This window comes from Onychostoma macrolepis, chromosome 16 (genome assembly GCF_012432095.1).
Source record: "Onychostoma macrolepis isolate SWU-2019 chromosome 16, ASM1243209v1, whole genome shotgun sequence".
NCBI lineage: Eukaryota > Metazoa > Chordata > Actinopteri > Cypriniformes > Cyprinidae > Onychostoma > Onychostoma macrolepis.
In genome coordinates, this window is record NC_081170.1 from 22,391,335 (window position 1) to 22,415,340 (window position 24,006).

General features: G+C 34.9%; 1 protein-coding gene across 2 annotated transcripts; it reads right to left on the reverse strand.

Moving 5' to 3' along the window:
* Positions 1-715: 715 nt before the first annotated feature.
* Positions 716-21,474, reverse strand: abcb5 (ATP-binding cassette, sub-family B (MDR/TAP), member 5). Of its 2 annotated transcripts, XM_058746914.1 has the most exons (29): positions 21,418-21,474; positions 20,482-20,557; positions 20,057-20,168; positions 19,015-19,078; positions 18,742-18,892; positions 18,440-18,515; positions 18,072-18,263; positions 17,803-17,974; positions 16,696-16,820; positions 16,352-16,529; positions 16,137-16,250; positions 15,910-16,020; positions 12,940-13,065; positions 12,606-12,809; positions 11,995-12,165; positions 11,667-11,828; positions 10,265-10,498; positions 10,018-10,167; positions 9,709-9,813; positions 8,825-8,902; positions 8,623-8,706; positions 6,157-6,360; positions 5,946-6,046; positions 4,419-4,559; positions 4,157-4,313; positions 3,877-4,074; positions 3,564-3,770; positions 2,017-2,163; positions 716-1,673 (listed from the first exon to the last, which is right to left on the reverse strand). In XM_058746914.1, exons 2-29 carry the CDS (start codon positions 20,531-20,533, stop codon positions 1,473-1,475), a joined length of 4,017 nt encoding a protein of 1,338 aa, XP_058602897.1. In that variant the 5' UTR covers positions 20,534-20,557; positions 21,418-21,474; the 3' UTR covers positions 716-1,472. The 2 variants fall into 2 exon arrangements, with proteins under 2 accessions (XP_058602897.1, XP_058602898.1); XM_058746915.1 differs by lacking the exons at positions 15,910-16,020; positions 16,137-16,250; positions 16,352-16,529; ... (7 more) ...; positions 20,482-20,557; positions 21,418-21,474 and adding an exon at positions 13,177-13,313.
* Between the last annotated feature and the right edge of the window lie 2,532 nt (positions 21,475-24,006).

The following is a 24,006-nucleotide window of genomic DNA, read 5'->3' on the forward strand; positions in this document are numbered from 1 at the left end:
GTGCTCTAGTTCAGGACCTGTTACGCCATTTCAATATCAATTGTAAAAAATAAAAATGTGTTCAAATGTTAAAACTGCAGTTGTTGTGAAACCCACGAAAAACAGCTTTAGTAAATTAACTGTTTGCTACAATTATAACACTTTTGTTGTTGTTGTTGTACACATTCTCTAAAGTAGCTAAGATTCCAGACAACAAATCTAAACTTCTGAGAACATTTTATATGAGATAAAATAAGAACTGGAACGTAAAATTATTCAGCACTCAAATGCTGAATTAAAAAACGGTGACTATAAATTTAGGTTTTTGTTAGTTTATGAAAGCTATAGCCTACTTTTGCAGTCACTTTAAAATAAAATAGCCTATATATAAGTCTCAAGCACGCCAACCAAATAACTCAAACTGTTACATCTTCAGTAGCATGCACGAAAACAATTCACCTTTAAGGATTTCAGTGTTTTTCCGAATGTGTCCTTCGAAAATAAACATATGAAGAATATTATCAGCGCATAATTGTGCCTACATACGAAAAAAAGAATTGGGCTAATAAAAATTTACCGCCAAAACACGTGACCGTACAAATAAAATTACATGCACAAACGGTAAAAAAATGCTAGTCCAGAGAAGAGTTTGGGAAATTAAATTTACTTTAAAAAAGTTAGCTTTACTATAAATAAAAAGTTTAATTTAAACATGCCTAAGGAAAGAACGACAGCAGAGAATGATGGATAATTTATTTTATAAAAATCGAAAAAGCATCTTAACAATAAACAATGCATAATATTAACAGCAATAATACAATAATAATACCAGTTACTGTTCGGAAGACAATAAAGTTAAAGCCAGTGCAGAAAAAAAAAGGTCCAACATGTTGGAGGCTCAAATCACGAGCAAATTGCGCCCCCATGTGCCGAGCGCATATAAACAAAACTAATATTCACATTCGAAAAGGTTTATGCCACCGTGCAAACGCATTCAATCTTCAAAACATTAGGTAAAAGTGCTGCCATTACCTGTTAAAGCAGATACGTCCTTGTACACAAACTATCAAGGGATTTTTACTGTACATTATTTTATGTACAATAAAATAACACTACTATAATATTTACAATGCACTGTTTATGACAAACAATATTTGTATATAAAAACTGAGAAAAATAAATCTATAGATATAAATATATTTTCCTTTTTATATAAGAAAAGTACCTTTCATTGTAACAAAATAACTAAATAGCAATATCCCACTTTTTGGTTTGTTTGTTTCAGAATATTTAAATGCTTCTTAGCTTATCAACGTTAGCGTTTTACATTCAAAGTCAGGTTGTGATTGCAACATTTAGCCCTAAAACAAACTGAATATTTAGTGACAGAGGAGATTTCAATTTAATTTAAGATTAACTGCACCATTTAATCATTTAACTTTGCCCTTCATTTTAGATATACAACCACTAGAATAAATCAAAAGGAGTTTAAGTTAGTGAGCAGACACTTGCGCATTCACTAGAGCATAGTAGGCCCCTTGTTTGGCCATGAGTTGGGTGTGCGTTCCCTGCTCAGTCACCTTGCCGTTCTGAACAACCACGATGATGTCAGCATTATAAATAGTGGACAAGCGATGGGCAATGACGATACATGTGCGGCCATGCCGAGCGTCATCAAGGGCCTTCTGCACAATCTGTATAACAAGAAAGAAAGAAGTGGCCAAAACTTTAAACTAGATATTTAAAGCAACACTTTATCAATGAAATCTCTTGATTTGAGTCTTAGGTTTGATCTTCTTTTGTTTTCTTTTCTAAATGTAATAAGACATGAAAACTCAGGGGGTATGTATGTAGAGTGTACATTTAGGATTTTAAAGGGATTCCCTAAAACCAGCAGGATGGCAGGCACACAAGTGGCACACAACTATCAAAAGTGCCACCTGCTGGTTGAAGACAGAAATGCATACAGTCCATTCAGCATCAAAAAGAAAGTGTTTTAATAAATAAAATGACCTTTACTAATGAGCCTGTACAAACCTTCTCGCTCTCTGTGTCGAGTGCAGATGTGGCCTCGTCCAGCAGCAGAAGTTTGGGATTGCGGACCAGAGCTCGAGCGATGGCTATCCTTTGCTTCTGTCCTCCAGACAGCTGAGCGCCTTTATCTCCAACTCGAGTGTCGTATTTCTGAAAGGATATTATATATGTATATAGATCATGAAATTAGTTTTTATTGGCAGCTTAGAGCATATAATATAATATAATATAATATAATATAATATAATATAATATAATATAATATAATATAATATAATATAATATAATATAATATAATAATATACTGTTCAGAAGCCTGGAAGGAATTTTTTTGAAAGAAATTAATAATTTTATTCAAATTGATCACATTTTATGTAAATTGATCAAAAATGTAGACATTATCATATCATATCATAACCTGTATTTAAATGAACACTGGTTATTTTACTGTCATTAAGACACTATTTTAATTTTTAAGCAAAGTTTGGAATTAATTTTTATTTTTACATTTTGTTTTAATTTTAATTAAAGTTTTAGTAATGTTGTTGTGTATTTTTAATTTTTATTAGTTTTTTATAATATGTCTATATAGTTTTCGTTCATTTTTATTTCAGTTTTACTTATTTTAGTACGTAAGGATAGACTAAAGGAAAATGAGAAATTTTATGGCAACTAGCTGAAATAAAATAAGTTCAAAGTTTATATATATATATATATATATATATATATATATGTGTGTGTGTGTGTGTGTGTGTGTGACCCTGGACCACAAAACCAGTCTTAAATAAGCTTTCCATTGATGTATGGTTTGTTAGGATCGGACAATATTTGGCCGAGATACAACTATTTGAAAATCTGGAATCTGAGGGTGCAAAAAAAAAATCATAATAATGAGAGAATCGCCTTTAAAGTTGTCCAAATGAAGTTCTTAGCAATGCATATTACTAATCAAAAATGAAGTTTTGATATATTTATGGTAAGAAATTTACTAAATATCTTCATGGAACATGATCTTTACTTAATATCCTAATGATTTTTGGTCTAAAAGAAAAATGGATAATTTTGACCCATACAATGTATTTTTGGCTATTGCTACAAATATACCCCAGCGACTTAAGACTGGTTTTGTGGTCCAGGGTCATATACACATATTATATATATATATAGTATTTCAGTTATTTCAATTTGGTTTTAGGTAACTAAAATAACTCTGTTGAACATTCTATTTAATAAAGAATCCTGAAAAAAACTATATGGATTCAACAAAATGTTTTCAACATTGATAATATTAATAAATATTTCTTGAGCAGTAAATCAGCATATTAGAATGATTTCTGAAGCATCCTGTGACACTGAAGACTGGAGCAATGATGCTGAAAATTCAGCTTTGCCTTCACATAAATAAATAACATTTTAAAATAATAATAAGTGTAATGATATTTCACAATATTACTGTTTTTACTGATTTGTTTTATTAAATAAATAAGTAGTGAACTTGTTTGTATAGCAAAATGCATAAACACACACATTAACAGAGACATCATGCATACCTCTGGAAGGCCAAGGATAAAATTATGAATGTTGGCCTTCTTCGCAGCTTCCTCGATCTCTTCCTGGGTGACGACACGGCTGTTGTCTCCATACTGAATGTTCTCAGCAATGGTGCAATCAAACAGGATGGGCTCCTGAGACACCAGCCCCATCTGCGTGCGCAGCCATGCCAGGTTCAGACTTCTGCTCTCGTTCCCATCTACAAACTGTGTGACAAGCAAAAACCAGACAGAACGTGAGGCATAAATTGATCCCTTGAGCCAAAATAATGGCTTAGACCTCTAGGCACACAAAACCACCTGATGAACTCACCACTTGGCCTGCCGCAGGGTCGTAGAAACGCTCCAGAAGCTGAATGGTGGTGCTCTTGCCACAACCACTGCTGCCCACCAGCGCCATCGTATGGCCCTGAGACACGGACACATTCAGGCCCTGCAGGACTTTCACATTCTGACGCGTTGGATAGGAGAAATGCACATCTCGGAACTCAATATTCCCAGAAAAGTTTGTCTGAAAAAAAAAAAGATATTACATTATGTTATATTGTGCTTGTTGGTGACTACTTCTAACAGTTTGAGAATTTCATGCTTACTGGTCGGTGTCCAGACTCGTCATAGATATCGATGGCTGGTTTCTTTTCTAGCAGCAGTAAGATCCTCCCAGCTGCTGCTTTGGCTTTGGCAAAGTCGGGGGCGAATGATGAGGACTGACCAATGTTCATAGCAGCAAAGACAATCACAGAAAACACCCTGTGGAAGACGAGCCAACACATCAATGTAGTAAAGAGCATGCTTGATATTTAAATCTCACACACACACACACACACACACAGTCTTAATAAAAACTGTACTTACAGGAAAACATTTTCATATTCTGTGTAGCAGCGTGCAATAAGCCAGGCTCCGAAGCGGAAGATTGCAGCATTGACCAGGTAAGGAATGGCTTGGGCAAGAGCAAAGGTGATTCCGTAGATGGGTGCTTTACACAAACTAGATCTGAAATATCACATATTGCTGTTTGTAAGATTTGGCTGAATCAGATTTGGCATTAGCTGAGCACTTTTGTTGAGCCACAGATAAAATTGGCTGTTTGCAGTATCTGAGATTTCAAAAGTTTTAGTGCTTAGGACCCCCAAATATAATGATTCCCTTGTGAGCAGTGTTATTTTAGTATTATTTATATACTATGATAGTTGGTATTAATTTTTTAATTAGTTTTTATTTTTAGATTTTCAGTTTTCATTTGAATAATTCAGTTTTTTTTTTCATATACATTTCTGTTTAGCTTTAGTGCTTCATTTCAACTGATTAAGTTAACAATAACAACACTGCTCACCTATCCTAAAATATTCATGTACAAAAACGTATTTATAATGCATAAGAAAAAAGTATTTAAAATATTTTCAAAATTAAGTAATAATATTGTCACTGTACTTAAGTCAAAACAAATTATTATTAAAAGTTGATTAATTATTATAAATAAATTATTATTAAAAGTTTTAGAACAGTAAGATTTTTTGTTTTTTAAAGAATTCTCTTTTGCTCAACAAGCTTGAATTTATTTGATCCAAAATACAGCAAAAGCAGTAATATTGTGAAATATCTTTTCTATTTAAAATAACTGCTTTCTATATATTTTAAAATTTAATTTATTCCTTTGATCAAAGCTACATTTTCAGCATCATTAATTCAATGTTCAGTGCCACATGATCCTTCAGAAATCATTCTACTATGCGGATTCGCTGCTCAAGAAACATTTTTATTATTATTATTATCATCAATATTTAAAACAGTTGAGTACATTTGTTTCCAGGATTATTTGATGAATAGAAAGAGCCAAAGATCTTATCTGAAATTTGAAATAAAAAGCTTTTGTAACATTCAACAAAATGTTATAGGGGGGGTTATAGAAATTAATACTTTTATTTTGCAAGGAAAATTAAATTGATCGAAAGTGATGATAAAGACATTTATAATATTACAAAAGATATCTATTTCAGATAAATGCTGTTTCTATTCACCAAAGAAACCTGAAAAAAACATAATAATTTTCAACATAATAATAATAATAAATGTTTTTTGAGCAGCAAATCAGAAATATCAGAATGATTTCTGAAGGATTATGTCACTGGAGTAATGATGCTAAATATTCTGCTTTGAAATCACAGAAATAAATTACATTTTAAAATCTATTAAACAATTCTTAAATGAAATATTTTAGGTTAACTTTGACAGCCCCTATAAAGTACATTTTGTGAAATCTTTTTCTTTTGTCTCCTGCTTCACATTTTCCATGGGGCCTTTAGCGCCACCTTGTGGTCCCCAGACCCCAGTTTGACAACCCCTGTATTAAAATGTTTAGTGTTAAAAATGTGATTTTACTGGTATGGCTTGCTCAGGCTGTCAATAAACTTGTGGAAGAAGACGTCTTCGCGGGTTAATGCAACAACCGTTCTGAAGTTCTCAACAGTTTCTGTGGATATCTGTGGGGAAGAGTTAGCAGTCAGTTATACAAAATCCTTTATTGCATGTATTAAATCACATAAATTGAACAAAAAAAAAAAAAAAAGGGTAAATGACCAGTATACTGTACCTTGCCAGACATCTCCAGTGCACTCTGATCTTTGGATGTGTGTCCTGCCATGGCTCTCATCTGGATGAAATTTGCCCCCGTGAGGAAGGGGACACAGGCAAGGATAAGCAAGGTGAGCTGCCAGCTATGGATGAAGGCCACAATGACAGCGATGCCAAGAGAACAGAGAGTGTTTGTGGCTAGACCTAATCTGGATCCTGCAGCCTAGAGACGAGAAAAAGAGAGAAAAAGAAAAAAGTCACTACCCAACTAAGCTACATTATCAATAAATATAATATTCAAATACACTCCCGTTCAAAAGTTTGGTGCAAGTAAGGTTTTTAAATCTGCAAAGATGCTTTAAATGGATCAAAAGTGACAGTAAAAACATTTATAATATTACAAAAGATTTCTATTTTAAATCAATAATGTCAAAGAATCCTGAAAAAAAATGTATCATGTATCATTTACAAAAATATTAAGCAGCACAACTGTGTTTAACATTGATAACAATAAATATTTCTTAAGCAGCAAATTAGCATATTTGAATAATTTCTGAAGGAACATGTGAAATTAAGACTGGAGTGATGGTGCTGAAAATTCAGCTTTGCCATTACAGGACTAAATTACATTTTATTCAAACAGAATATACAGTGGGGAAAATAATTATTTGGGGAAAATAATTATTTGATCCCCTGCTGATTTTGTAAGTTTGCCCACTTTGCAAAGGTTTAGTATTTGTATGGTAGGTTTATTTTAACTGATAGAGACAGAATATCAAACAAAAAAATCCAGAAAAAAGCAGCATACAAATGTTAAAAAAAGATTTACATTTTAGTAAGTCAAATAAGTATTTGACTCCTTCACAAAACATGACTTAGTACTTGGTGCAGAAACCCTTGTCGGCAATCACAGAGGTCAGACGTTTCTTGTAGTTGGTCATGAGGTTTGCACACATCTCAGGAGGGATTTTGTCCCACTCCTCTTTGCAGATCCTCTCCAAGTCATTAAGGTTTCAAGGCTGCCGTTTAGCAACTCGAACCTTCAGCTCCCTCCACAGATTTTCTATGGGATTAAGGTCTGGAGCCTGGCTAGGACACTCCAGGACCTTAATGTGCTTCTTCTTGAGCCACTCCTTTGTTGCCTTGGCCGTGTGTTTTGGGTCATTGTCATGCTGGAATACCCATGCACGACCCATTTTCAATGCCCTGGCCCTGACGGTACATGGCCCCGTCCATGATTCCTTTTGGTGCGGTGCAGTTGTCCTGTTCTCTTAGCAGAAAAACACCCCCAAAGTATAATGTTTCTACCTCCATGTTGGACAGTGGGGATGGTGTTCTTGGGGTCATAGGCAGCATTCCTCCTCCTCCAAACACGGCGAGTTGAGTTGATGCCAAAGAGCTCGATTTTGGTCTCATCTGACCACAACACTTTCACCCAGTTCACCCAAAGTACATGTGCTTTCTTGAGAAGAGGGACCTTGCGGGTGCTGCAGGATATCAGTACTTCACAGCGTAGTGTGTTACCAATTGTTTTCTTGGTGACTATGGTCCCAGCTGCCTTGAGATCATTGACAAAATCCTCCCGTGTAGTTCTGGGCTGATTCCTCACTGTTCTCATGATCATTGAAACTCCACGAGGTGAGATCTTGCATGGAGCCCCAGACTGACGGAGATTGACAGTTATTTTGTGTTTCTTCCATTTGCGAATAATCGCACCAACTGTTGTCACCTTCTCACCGAGCTTGTTGCTGATGGTCTTGTAGCCCATTCCAGCCTTGTGCAGATCTACAATCTTGTCCCTGATGTCCTTTGACAGCTCTTTGGTCTTGCCCATGATAGTGAAGAGGTTGGAATGGAAGATACAGATTCTATGGACAGGTGTCTTTAATACACACAACGAGCTGAAATGAGGATTATCTTCTTTTAAAGTGACAGGTCTAATCTGTGTTCCATGTGTGCACATAACCAATCTGTGGGAGCCAAAATTCCTGCTAGTTGCTAGGGGATCAAATACTTATTTGACTTATTAAAATGTACATTTTTTTTTTAACAATTTGTATGCTGCTTTTTTCTGGATTTTTTGTTTGATATTCTGTCTCCATCAGTTAAAATAAAATGATAAACCCTTCTTCTTTTTTTAAGTGGGCAAACAAATAATTATTTTCCCAAATGTAATTATTTCACAATATTACAGTTCTTACTGTATTTTTGATCAAATAAATTGGTAAGCATAAGAGACTTTTAAAAAAATATTACCGACCCCTAATGTTTGAATGGTCATGTACCTGTGAATTCAAGCTATTAATACTAAAAGCTGTAGTCATATGGATTAGCTCTCACATAAATACGACTCAGAAACAGATTCAGCCAGGCCTATAACGGTTTAAAGAGATGGATGTAATGAACCAGAGCCAAAAACACAGGCTGTATCCACAGTGAAAGCTTAATTACTGGTTCTGATGGCAAATCACTGTGTTCCACTCACCCCTTTAACCAGAGACGCATCTGTGGCTAATTTAGTGGTCAGGACTCCCACTGCATTGTTGTTGTCATCAAACCAAGCAATCTCCTGTTAAGAGAAACAGGCTTGAGGATGAAGCACACATTTCAATAGCTATTTGCTTGCGCCAGATTAGTTCTCAACTGCATAGAGTAATGGAACGAGAGATGCGGGAAATGTGCCATACCTGTCTCATCATGGCATTGAAAGCCTGACTTCTCAACCTCATGGTTAGCAGCTCCCCAGATTTACCAAACATGAAGCCCTACAGGACAGAGCAACATATAAATGTGTGTATATATATATATATATATATATATTTAAGAAAAATATGTTATGTTTATATAATAAATATATTTATATATAATATAAATTATATGAATACAAATATATACATGTAAATACATGTAAATATTTCCAAAATATATACTGTATGTGTGTGCTTTTATATATATATATATATACACAGTATACATACATATATTATGTAAACAAAACTTTTATTTTGGATGCGATTAATCGTTTAACAGCACTAATATATATATATATATATATATATATATATATATATATATATATATATATATATATATATATATATATATAATAAATAAACACATTTTTGCAGTGAAATAAAGATTAAGGGTTTGTTCATATCTCTAACCCAGAATATGAACAAAAGCAATGCTAGCAAACATAAGCTTTGTTTCCATTACCCTCCAAATTGCGCAAATTGAAATTGCGAATTGAAAATACGAAAATACGAAAAAAGAGAAACACATCAATTTCGCAAAAACTCCCATACATCGCAAAAAAGTTTGTGCTTTGCTAAAGATACATGCATACGTCTCCTTCGACTAAAAATAATGGCTAGTGCGTTGGCTGTGATATATGCAAACCTACCAACATCCGTCACCATGACTTATTGCGAGAGGAAAAAAATTATGTTTTAGTGGCATAACATCGGGCAATGGAAACACAGTCATTTCGCAAATAGTTTCTAATCAACATTTATAAAATAACGCAAAAGATTTACACAAATCTGTAATGGAATCGCACCTATAGACTCACCTGGAAGAAATAGGTGATAAAGGCCACTGCTCCTATTAGTAGAAAGAAAAGGGAGAACATCATGGTCTTCTGCCGCTTTATGTCAGGGTCAACCTCTGCAAACACCTAGAAGCAGATGAGATTCTATTGAACTGAACATTCTGATTAAATCATTATAAATGCTATGTGCTTATGGGACTAGTGTAAAATCCAATCCGCATTTTTAAATGAATTATTTCGAAACTATCATGAGCAGATGAGCTGGAAGCAAATGCTACACAATAGAGATTTTTGTTCAGAGATGTGCGAACACAGAGAAAGGACACTCACACCAATGATTTTGGAAAACAGAATGGCCACACAGGGATAAACAGCTCCACCCACAAGGCTGGCCAGCGTGCCCACCAGCAGGTACGGCCAATCCGGCTTGTTCAGAGCCAGAATTTTAGTGAAAGGTATTTCGGAAACATTTTCTTTTTCCTACAAGAGATTTTGAAACGTACAAGATCCAATTACTCCATTTATGAAACACCAGTGTGATTCATTCTGTAGCCTCAAAGAAGTGGAGTGCATGTACCTTTTTGTCTTTTTTGGATTTCTTGCTATTCTTCTTTGAGGACTTCTTTCTGGAGGAACGTCTCTCACTGCCACGTCTCAAGCTTCGTCTGAAGGATCCGCTCTCTATTTGCATTTCCATTCCTCCCTCAGGAGTCTCTGTTTCAGAAGATTCCTCACCAGTTTCTCCCTCAGAAACATCCTGAGTATCATCTTCATTGGCATCAAGATCATCATCATTTGATCTCCCAGAGGTCTGGTAATTTAGAAAAATAAACAAATAAATAAATAAACATTATGCCAAATAACTCTAAATATGGTGGCCTTCTTGCGAGAGACCCCCTTCCTAAAGGATACAGGCGTTTTTATATATATCTTTATTAATTTAAGAGTATAAAGAATCCTTTATACTGAGTGACAGAGATATTAAGCATGATATTATAATGGTAATATTCCATTATAATTGCCTTTTATAATTTCACAGTACTGCCAACCAACACACACACACACACTGTTCAAAATTTTGGGGTCAGTATAAAGATTTCTTTCTTTTTCAGTAAAAGATGATTTCTTTCAAAAAGATTAAATCTTACTGAACCCAAGTTTTGAATAAATAAATGAATATATATATATTTATATATATAATATTTGAATAAAATTATATCTTATAATTATAAGAAAAAAGACTGTAAACACACACACTACTGTTCAAAATTCTGGGGTCAGTATAAAAGATTTCTTTCTTTTCAATAAAAGATGATTTCTTTCAAAAGATTAAATCTTACTGAACCCAAGTTTTGAATAAATAAATAACCAAGTTTTGTCCAAAATATACATACATATATATATATATATATATATATATATATATATATATATATATATATATATATATATATATATATATATATATATATATATATATATATATATATATATATATATACACACACACACACACACACACACATATCTAATGCGAATATGTGTATATTTTTGACAATCTTTTATAATTTTATTCAAATATTATATATATATATATATATATATATATATATATATATAAATAATATTTGAATACAATTATATCTTATAATTATAAGAAAAAAGATCAACATATCTTTTTCTACTAACTGTAAGAATAAAGAAATAAGATGTATAAACATCTTTAGTAATAATAAAATATTTATTTTCTCTTACTGGTATTACTGTTACAAATAGTGGCTGTCAATGGAATAAAATAAACTTGATTAATTACATGATTTATAGTTTAGAAAGCAAAACAAAAGTGTAAGAATATCAAATTTGTTAAATGCGTTAGGTTTGAAAACCCTGATTTAAGGAAACAACAGCATAGAAGTTCATAAAGTCAGTTCTATCCCACTATTATTACACAGTTACCATGAAGAGAGACAAACGTGTACCTGTTGCATTACGAGAGAATAATAAACTCCTTTCTTGGCCATGAGTTCTCTGTGAGTTCCCTGTTCCACCACTTTGCCATCATTGAAGCCAGCAATTATATCTGCCGAACGAATAGTTGACAGGCGGTGTGCAATCACAATGGTAGTACGTCCTGCTCTGGCCTAAGAAACAACACACACGATTATTAATCTGCAGTGTTACACATTTTTTGGTTAATATTCTGTTAGCACAACAAAAACTGTAATAAAAGACATTTATACCCATAATAAGCAACTGTAACCTGTCTATTCCAGTACTCATGAAAATGTACAGTGTGCTTTGCATTACCTTGTCCAAAGCTGCCTGAACGACGGACTCACTCTGTGTGTCCAGGGCTGATGTGGCCTCATCCAGCAGGAGGATTTTGGGGTTTTTGACGAGAGCTCGAGCAATAGCGATCCTCTGTTTCTGGCCTCCGCTCAGCTGAGCCCCTCTCTCTCCAACCATAGTGTTTAGCTTCTGTCTCAGAGAAAAACAACTTTTTTAAACATCTAACTCCCTTTCAGACTTAACACAACTACACTAAAATAAAACGGTTAAGAAATCATTTTCATTCAGAAATTACTAGTAATTTTCACAAACAAACAGCAGGCAACACATAATTTAAATGTGAAATTTTAAAGAAGAAAAACTGAAATATTATTTTCTTGTAGAAAAAATAAAAAAATTTTACACTGTAGTGCAGCTCACGTGCATAATATCTGTTCAAAATGCAAAAATCAATTCTGGCCTATCTCAATAAGCAGATAATTAATTTTAATTTATGGCCGATACAGAACTGATATTAAAAGTCTACTTTGTCTAAATTAAAAACAGATGAGTTTCTTTTTGCCTTCAATTTTTAAGGGCTGAATTGAGTCAAACCCTTTAATTTAAAAAAAGTACAGTACAGTACTCACATCTGGTAGTTTGGAAATGAAATCATAGGCATTGGCCTCTTTAATGGCTCGTTCAATGTCCTCATCAGTGGCGTCTTCACGGCCGTAGCGTATATTCTCAGCAATGGTGGTTCCAAAAAGAACAGGCTCTTGGCTCACGATACCCATGATCTCCCTCAACCAGCACACATTCAGAGAGCGGATATCATGACCATCCAGAGTCACCTGTAATTGTACACATTTCATAAAATAAACATTTCAATTCCATCATTTTCTGTGTGACGTGAAGTATTCAAGGAATGCAGCTTTAACTGAGAGGTGAAATAATTCATGGCTGCTCATTAGTCAGTGTTACCTCTCCTGAATCAGGGTCATAGAAGCGCTGCAGAAGCTGAATTGTTGTGCTCTTCCCACAGCCACTGGCTCCAACCAATGCAATGGTCTTTCCATGAGGGATTTTCAGACTCATCCCCTGTAGAATCTGCACAGGGACACGTTGAATCAGTCCTTAGTAGGTTAAAATGTCTATAGATGCACAATATATCAGTACCATGTTGGTTATAAGGTAACGCTGCAGACTTAAATGACTCACCTCGTGTCATTCCAGGTCCGTAAGACCTTCGTTCATCTTCAGAACTTCAGAGCTTTCTGACCTTGCATAGACAGCAACGCAACTGATACGTTCAAGACTCAGAAAGATAGTAAGGACATCATTAAAATAGTCCATGTGACATAAGTGGATCTTTTTGTGCGAAAACCAAAATAACGACTTTATTCAACTATTTTGACAATGTCCTTGCTGCCTTTCTGGGTCTTGAACATGGTAGTTGCATTACTGTCCATGCAAGGTCAGAAAGCTCTCGGATTTCATTAAAAAATGTCTTAAATTGTGTTCAGAAGATGAATGAAAATCTTACAGGTTTGGAACGACATGAGGGTGAGTAATTCATGACAGAATTTTTATTTTTGGCTGAACTGTCCCTTTAAATGTATCAGTATTAGTCAATAATGGGTATCTCTATATACATTATTGATATATATGATACTGAATCAGTATGTGCCTTTTCCTTTATTTTTACATTTAAATTACCATTGCCAACATATAATGCTAGTTAATCTTTAAAAGCAATAATTTATGATTAAACTTTATTTCAAGTCCACTTTAGACATTCTACTAACTGTAAGTAACTTTGTAACTACATGTCAACTAATTCTCATTAATTTGCAACTAAATGTCTACTAGTAGACTGTTGGTTTAGGGTTTGTAGAATAAGTTGACATACTTTCAAAGTTTCTCATAGTCAGTATGTTGTGTGTTGTGGACCCATCAAAATAAAGTGTTAGAAGATATTAAGCAGACAGTCTACTGATACTCTAATGACTGCTAGTTGACATGTAGTTGCAAAGTTACTTACTGTTAGCAGAATGTCTAAAGTGGACTATCGAAATAAAGTGTTTCCTAATTTATTAACAATAATCTCAAAATGAACATCCATTTTCATTTTATATTTTACTGTATCTTTTAGCATTTAAAATTACAAATGTTATACTTTAGCATTTTTTATGTAGACACATATACTGAACAAAATTATAAATGCAACACTTTTGTTTTTGCCCCCATTTTTCATGAGCTGAACTCAAAGTTCTAAGACTTTTTCTATGTACACAAAAGGCCTATTTCTCTCAAATATTGTTCACAAATCTAGTGAGCACTTCTCCTTTGCCGAGATACTCCATCCACCTCACAGGTGTGGCATATCAAGATGCTGATTAGACAGCATGATTATTGCACAGGTGAGCCTTAGGCTAGCCACAATAAAAGGCCACTCGAAAATGCCACAGATGTCGCAAGTTTTGAGGGAGTGTGCAATTGGTATCTGGTGTGACCACCATTTGCCTCACGCAGTGCAACACATCTCCTTCACATAGAGTTGATCAGGTTGTTGATTGTGGCCTGTGGAATGTTGGTCCACTCCTCTTCAATGGCTGTGCGAAGTTGCTGGATATTGGCAGGAACTGGAACACGCTGTCGTATACGCTGATCCAGAGCATCCCAAACATGCTCAATGGGTGACATGTCCGGTGAGTATGCTGGCCATGCAAGAACTGGGATGTTTTCAGCTTCCAGGAATTGTGTACAGATCGTTGCAACATGGGGCCATGCATTATCATGCTGCAACATGAGGTGATGGTCGTGGATGAATGACACAACAATGGGCCTCAGGATTTCGTCACGGTTTCTCTGTGCATTCAAAATGCCATCAATAAAATGCACCTGTGTTCATTGTCCATAACATACGCCTGCCCATACCATAACCCCACCGCCACCATGGGCCACTCGATCCACAACGTTGACATCAGCAAACCGCTCACCCACACGACGCCATACACGCTGTCTGCATCTGCCCTGTACAGTGAAAACCGGGATTGATCCGTGAAGAGAACACCTCTCCAAAGTGCCAGATGCCATCGAATGTGAGCATTTGCCCACTCAAGTCGGTTACGACGACGAACTGCAGTCAGGTCGAGACCCCGATGAGGACAATGAGCATGTAGATGAGCTTCCCTGAGACGGTTTCTGACAGTTTGTGCAGAAAGTCTTTGGTTATGCAAACCGATTGTTGCAGCAGCTGTTCGGGTGGCTGGTCTCAGACGATCTTGGAGGTGAAGATGCTGGATGTGGAGGTCCTGGGCTGGTGTGGTTACACGTGGTCTGCGGTTGTGAGGCCGTTTGGATGTACTGCCAAATTCTCTGAAACGCCTTTGTAGACGGCTTATGGTAGAGAAATGAACATTCAATTCACGGGCAACAGCTCTGGTGGACATTCCTGCAGTCAGCATGCCAATTGCACGCTCCCTCAAAACTTGCGACATCTGTGGCATTGTGTTGTGTGATAAAACTGCACATTTTCGAGTGGCCTTTTATTGTGGCCAGCCTAAGGCACACCTGTGCAATAATCATGCTGTCTAATCAGCATCTTGATATGCCACACCTGTGAGGTGGGTGGAGTATCTCGGCAAAGGAGACGTGCTCACTAACACAGATTTAGACAGATTTGTGAACAATATTTGAGACAAATAGGCCTTTTGTGTACATAGAAAAAGTCTTAGATCTTTGAGCTCAGCTCATGAAAAATGGGGGCAAAAAAAAAAGTGTTGCGTTTATAATTTTGTTCAGTGTACATTATCATAGATAAAACTACTGATAATTATTTAAAAAAAATAATCATTAAAAACAATATTTCATTAACTAATCATTTCAACACATAGAATGTACAGTATTAATAATAAAGTTCCTGACAGGTGGAAAAATATGCAACTCTACCTTCACATCTTTTCTGGAGGGATAGTTGAAGTGGATGTTCTTGAATTCAATATCTCCTTTCACATGATCTGGTTTGTTACCTTCTTTTGAACTGCTGTCAATGGGACGAGGCTGCATCAGGTAACAGGAACAGAAGTAAGTTATCCAGAATAACAATAACAAACGGGTATAAATATAATAAATATGAACTTCATTATAAAGAATGAAGACAGACTGAAAGTTTGTACCATGTCAATTGTTTTGTAGACCTCATAAGCAGCACCCCGGGCCTTAGCGATGCTCTCCAGGTTTGGAGCTCCCTGACCCAAAGAGAATGAGCCAATCATCACAGAGAAGAAAACCTGCAGAGAAAAATAAGAAAGCAGGTAGTTAAGAAACTTCTCCTGCTGTGACTTTATTCAGAAACAGATAAAACAGACAAATAAACATTTCAAAAACTTACAGTGAGGACCTTTCCAATTGAGTAATTCTCTGGCTCATCGACAGAGAGTTTTGTTCCATACCAAAACGCCAGTGCATAAGTGCCAAATATAATGAACTGTGTCAACCCCATGGACACATTAGTGGTAATGGCTTTCTTTACCCCAAAATTCTTTGCTTCTATCAAGTTCTTCTCATACCTAGAATACCGAAAATAGTTTGTCACAGAAAACCAATTATCATCTTTTACGGACACACTCAGAACAGCATTCTTGACATTTAGAAAAAGGCCCAATCTTATCCCCCCTAAGTGACAAAATAGTTGTGAACTTATGGTGATGAGTGAAAAGTGCAGAATGTGCTCACTTTTCCACCGCTTTCTTCTGTCCATTAAATGCCACAACAGTCCTGATAGCGACTAAAATCTCTTCAGCCACTGCTCCTGCTTTAGCATATGCTGTAAGCTCCTTACTGGTCAGAGTAGCAAGAATCTACAGGCGACAAAAAGGTAAGATATTTACAAAAAGATTAACAAAAATAAATTATTAAAATAAAAGATATTTAAAAATTATAGAAAAATAGAACATATTGTGTATTATATATTTTTGTCAATATTTTAATTTTAATTTATATTTTTATATTTTAATTTAATCATAATTTAATTTAATCATCACAAGAATCTATAGGTGACAAAAAGGTAAGATATTTACAAATAAATAAATAAATAAAAATGATAAATTATTAAAATATATTTAAAAATTAAAGAAGATATAGAATATATTGTGTATTACATAGATTTTTGTCATTATTTTTATTTTAATTTATCTTTTACATTTTAATTTAATCATAATTTAATCACAAGAATCTATAGGCGACAAAAAGGTAAGATATTTACAAATTAAATTTTAAAATAAATAAAAACATAAATGATTAAAATAAAAGATATAGAAAAATTATAGAAAGAATAGAATATATTTATTATTATTATATTGTATTCATTTATATTTTTAAATTTTCATTTAATAATAATTTAATTTAATCATCACAAGAATCTATAGACGACAAAAAGGTAAGATATTTACAAATAAGTTTAAAAATAATAAATATAAATGATTAAAATAAAGATTATAGATTTTTTAATTATAGAAAAAAAAGAATATATTGTGTGTGTGTGTATATTAAGATACGTTTTCAATATTTTTATTTTAATATATTTTTGATATTTTAATTGATCATTATTTAATTTTATTTAATAATCACAAGAATCTATAGGTGACAAACAGGTAAGATATTTACTAATAAATTAAATAAATTAAAAATATAAATTATTAAAATAAAGATATTTTTAAATTATAGATTTTTTTATTTTAATAATTTATATTTTTATATTTTATTTCATTCATTTATCTATGTTATTCATCAAACCATTTGATCTAAAAAATAAAAAAATAGACAATTAAACATCATGCATACTTTAGACCAAACAGCTGCTGATCCTGCCAGCAGGGGACTGACAGCAAGAATGACCAGCGTCAGCTTCCAGCCATAGATAAAACCAATGACGAAACCAGCAATAAATGTGCAGAAGAACTGGACAAACACACAGATTTTGTCCCCGAGGCCATCGTTGATTGTGTTTATATCACTGCATTGGGGGAAAGAAAGGAGATCCATAAATTTGAAACTTAAACAGCTGATCAAGTGACAGAAACGAGCCTGGAACGTGGCTGCACTTCACATACTCAGTAAGTCTTGTGTTCAGCTCTCCGATCTGATGCGTGTCAAACCATGACATCTGCTGGTGGAGGATGGCATGAAAGTACTTCTCCCGGATCCTCTTTGTTTGCTTGGCAGCAGTTAACAAGAAAAGCATTACCTGGAACGTTCCCAGGACCAGGACCGCAGCCCCAATCGCAACGAAGTAATAAGCGTGTCTGTGTAAATAAACCAGCAAATTAGGTCAAGGTTCAACAAAGAAGTGAATGAATCAAAGGTGGATGATTCTAACATTTCAAATACTGCACTAATGTTAAACATAATTAAGAAACATCACTAAATTATTAACAGGAGAACTGAATGAGACTGAATTTGACACCAGATGGCTCCTCACTGTGTCATTTTATCTTCAATGTCTATTTCAGGAGAACCAGCCAAACAAGAGTTCGTGAGGGTTCCGGTGAAGTTGCCTGCAAACATTTGAGAGAAACATTTCCTAAAACCAGTAGAACCAGACCACCACATTAAAGTGAATATTTATGAGATGACTGCTGAGCTGTAACACTAGAGGTAAATTTGTAACTCAAATCAGTCCATTCTGTTAACTTTATTTGACTTATGCTTCAACCACATAAATTCATGCATGCTTAGACACGCATTTACATGGATGTTTCTTTATTGTTCTATTAAATATACCTGTCAGATTAAAGCTCTGTCCACTCGACACAAAGCTGTCAGTCATTTCTCCAAAAACCACACACATGAGAGGCAACGCAACGCCATGGGCAGCTGCACACAGCAGGCCAATCAGCATAAGCAGCACCTCCGGGCAGGTGGCATACCGAAACTGCATCACAACAAACATGCGAGTCAAACACATGACTGCTGTCCTCAGGGCTTATCGCTGCATGTTATATCACTGATTATAAAAGCTGCAAATGACGTCATGTAGAAGAGATGCGCACTTACCAGCTGAAAAAATCCAACTGCTTTCACTGGCTCTTTCTTCTTTTTGGACTTTTTTTCCTTTTTGCTATTTAAACAAGAAATCGTCAAGGTTTCAGATTGATTGATTTACTTATTTATTTATTAATTAATGGCCAATATTTTAAATATTTAAAATAAAATCATTTTAAAATAAGATATTCTTTAAATACAATCATTTTCAGGGGATTTTTTTACCTTTATGAAGGCACATAAAAGATAAGTTATCCATTTATATCCAGTTGATACAGTCAATAAGTGTCTAAATCCACAGCCAAAATAGAACGGAATAATTTACTTTTTAAATAAAGTTTGCAAACTGTGTGCCGCCTTCTTTCTTTTTTAATTAAGTAATTGTTTTTATATTTATGTTATAACCAAAAGAGATTATTCAAATATTAATTGACTATTAGATGTATTTAGTTCAATTCAAATGTTTTTGAATGTTGCTTTTCAGAATAAATATAGTTCCAAAGTGAAAAAAAAAGAGCAAGCTGGTCACAATGCCAAAGAGAAATTAGAATATTTTAAATTGTTTTTGGATTTGGAAATACTAAGCAACAATAACAAATATTTGTGTTACAAAATTACCATTAAAACTATGGCTCTCAAAAAATATAAAATGAAAAAATAATAAAGAATTAATAAATATATTTTTTTATTTTATAGCGAAATGTGTTATAATAAAATAACACCAATGTCATGACTTCTGATATTGAAAAAGCAAAAATAATTTAGATTTTAAGGCAAAATTTATTTCCTAAAATTGTACACGGATTGCCTTACAGTCCCTTGCAGACCCCTGGGGGTACCCGGTCTGAAACCCCTGTATCAGTTAAAAACACTAGAGGTGTATTGATGAACATTTTACATAACTAGAGAATTCTGAAAACTTTCTGTGGAATTTTTGCCCCCAGCTCTGGTTCATTTCTTGACTGTAGTTTTTATTTATTTTATCAAGGAATCTACTAATAACAAATCAGACACATCCAAAACTACAAAAACTCTGCTTCTTGGTCACATTTACCCTTTGCCCTTTGATTTCCCAGAGGACTCCTTTGGAGGCTCCTTTGGTTTGTCTTCCTGAGGTTTCTCGTCCTGGGTGTAAGCTAGGTTGACGAAGCCCTCGGGGATCACCTCTGCACAAAAGAGGTTTATGTTTACTTAAAGAACAGGTGGCGTTAGTCTAAGGTGTCTGTCGAATATAAATGATTAACTCTAAATGATGCAGCATTTTACAGATTAGGCAAATTATGTAGATATGCATATGTTTAGAATTGCCATTTAATGAAATGACTTCTACTCAAACTATACCAAACTTTTTTTTTTATTTTAGGCTTGCCATTGTGTACTATGAATATTGTTGGCTGCTAGTCATTTTGGGAAGAAAAAAAAATCTCTGGCAAATGAATGAATGTAAATGTAAAATGTAAATGAATATATAGAACACACCTTGTAAGTATGGTGGAGGGTCTGTCGACTGAACGCTTGGCTCTTCTTTCATTGTGATAGCACAGTGTTTGTGTTGCTAGATAAAAAAATGAATTAATTAATTAAAAACACACACACACACACACACACACACACAAATAAAACAGTTGCTGTAAGCAAAAGGAGGTACACATTTAAAAAGGTTTTGTATCCTGATGATACCTTTTTAAAAACTTTTTTATTCTGCATTTTTTAAGATGCAATGCAATGTAAGCTAATTGTGATTTAAAAGGGAACCAAGACACTCCTCTGAAGAACTTATAAATGTAACATCTAGAACTTTTTAAATCTCCAAAGAACCTTAAAAGGCAACTCAAGAAACCTATATAGCCTTAAATACATAAATAATATTTTCACTAATTTTTACGAAATTTTCATTCGAATAAATGAGGGAATGAAAAAAAACGGCATTGCTGCAATTAACAGATTTATAACTGGAAAAACATATTACTGCACTCATATTTTCTTATGAATACAGGACCTTTAACTACTCATAAAGAGATGTTTTACATATATGTTTTTTACTGTCATTATCTAGCATGTTGGTGTTATTATTACATAAGCTCATCTCTGAGTTTAAATTCATTCAACCCGCATGCATGTGTTACCTAACCGGTTACAACATAAACGGAAGTAAGCTATATTAGCCTACAAGTGAAATATGATATGATCGGAAACGCATAGGCTACAATAAAATAATTGAATTAAAAGTTCAAAGTTAGTTAGGCTATTTTAATTTCAAAAACTCCGTCTCCCATATTCAAATTTGTAAATAATAATTTTAAAAAAATGTACCATTTGAATGGTCTGTGAAAGTCCAGACAAGCCTAAATGAAACAGTACGCAAAAAAAGGATTTAATATAGCCTACAAATAACTTTTTTTTTTTCCGGCTTACCCCATGTGGTGATCACAAAAGCTGTAGATACAGTAAGCTGAGCCTCTCCTTCTGTTACATGATGTTTTATAGCGCGTTGTGATACCTGGACACGCCTCCTCCCGAGTCAATGCTGCACAAAAAAAAAAAATAAAAAATGTAGGCGTGCAAAGGAGAAAAACCTGTGACTTTTGCCCTTATAGCGAAACAAATCTGGGTTATATGGAAAATAAAAGATGAACTGATAAGAAGGCACGAACTTTGAAAAGAAATGAATTCGTGTGTTGAGGAAATGTTCATCACAAGCCTCATGTTGTAGTTACAAAACTTTGACTTTAATGAAACAAGACTAGATTTTAAGTCCTCTTGGGTCTGTCTTTTTGTCATCAACAACATTCTAAACCAGATTCTGAACATTCAATTGAGAATTTCCCTTAGACCTACTAAAAATATGGTGACAGCAGTACAGTGGTAGCCTACTTTGATTTATTCCATGGTGCATTACCTACCGGTAGACCATGAGCTCTGATTTTTATTTTATTTTTTACACACCATATATACCATATTTTCTACGTTTTCAATTATTTATAGCCTATATATTTTCTTCTTAATTTAAAATACATTTACAACAACGACTGGTTTAACTTTTTCCAATTTCGAGCTCCCACTTTTGTAAACAGTTCGTCTGTGCATCTTGCAATCATAGGCGTACATCCCGGGGGGGACAGGGGGGACAGGACCCCCCCTATCTGAGGCTTGTCCCCCCTAAAAATATCATTACAAGCGACTCTGTGTATTGAAAATAATATAATGGACATATACTTAAAATAATTGTGTGATTAGTAAAACAAAATAAACGAAAAAAAACGTTTTAAGTTCAGAAGTTATGTTTTGATTCCCCCCTCCCTTGCCTCATAGTGGTTTGGTCCACTGCCTGCTTTCCTTCTTTACCGATACACGCACACGAGTCTGGTGAGAGAGAGCAAGTTAGTTATGTGTAAGTAGGCTGTCAAGGCTATTTTATTCTCTTTAAACATCGGGTGAAATGGTTCTTTCTCTTTAATACAGATGATGCTGGATCATTAATAAATTAGTCATGACAATTTTATGATATCCTTGATGTTTTTTCTATGAGCAATTATAAGGTTAACAAGCTTAATACCGTAGCTTGTCACCCACTACAACTAACATGGCGACAAGCCTGTGTGTGAACTGATATTAATAGTAGTAGTAATAATATTGTAGTCCTATGTGTTGGGTTTCGTTCAATATGATGTTAAGTGGCAGATCAGTGGGTTTGATGCGGTTGAATTAATGCGAAAGAGAAGTAAGTTACTAGGTTTCAGACAAAATCTAAAATACTATAGATGACGCAAAATAATAATTATAATATGACCGCGTGGTGAACCGAACTCATATTTAAACATGGTCCATGCTGTGTAAGCATATCTATCCTTACAAGTACAATTTTGGCTGTATTATTTGTGTCCCCTTCAAAAATTGCTCTTCAGAAATTTTATGTGTATTTTATGTGTATTGTCCCCCCTGAAATGTACGCCCCTGCTTGCAATATTTGAAGAAAAGTGGCGACAGCAAAAACAAAAAACTGAATCCAGTGAAACTGAGTACTCAATCCATGGGAACTTGTTGTAGTAAAAGGGTGAAAAGGCACGATTAATATCTCCAATTTGGTGCTTAGGGAAAAAAGAAAGTATGGGCTGTTTCGGCCCTGTGGCTTTCTCCCCGAGGTCGTTGGCGGGTTGAGCGGGTGTCTCTGCCGACACGGTGACGGTACTGGTACTGCAGGTTCCAGGGACGGAGGTGTTCACGGCCTCGATTGCTGTATCAGCGGCAGTAGAATAAATATCAGAAGTGTCAAAGTTAGAGACCTCCACGCTTTTTACTGTGGGTTTATTCAAAAAAAAGACGAATATCCATTTTGTTCATTTAGCATATCTTTGCAGAAAGCGGGAAGAGAACGAGAAGAGAGTCCCCCAAACTCCGCCTATGGTATTAATGGCATCTGTTTGAACTCGTTATCAGTATAAAAGACACCTGTCCACAACCTCAAACAGTCCAACTCCAAACTCCACCATGGCCAAGACCAAAGAGCTGTCAAAGGACACCAGAAACAAAATTGTAGACCTGCAACAGGCTGGGAAGACTGAATCTGCAATAGGTAAGCAGCTTGGTGTGAAGAAATCAACTGTGGGAGCAATTATTAGAAAATGGAGGACATACAAGACCACTGATAATCTCTCTCGATCTGGGGCTCCACGCAAGATCTCACCCCGTGGGGTCAAAATGATCACAAGAACTGTGAGCAAAAATCCCAGAACCACACGGGGGGACCTAGTGAATGACCTGCAGAGAGCTGGGACCAAAGTAACAAAGGCCTCAAATCCTGCAGTGCCAGACGTGTCCCCCTGCTTAAGCCAGTACATGTCCGGGCCCGTCTGAAGTTTGCTAGAGAGCATTTGGATGATCATATGGTCAGATGAAACCAAAATAGAACTTTTTGATAAAAACTCAACTTGTCGTGTTTGGAGGAGAAAGAATGCTGAGTTGCATCCAAAGAACACCATACCTACTGTGAAGCATGGGGGTGGA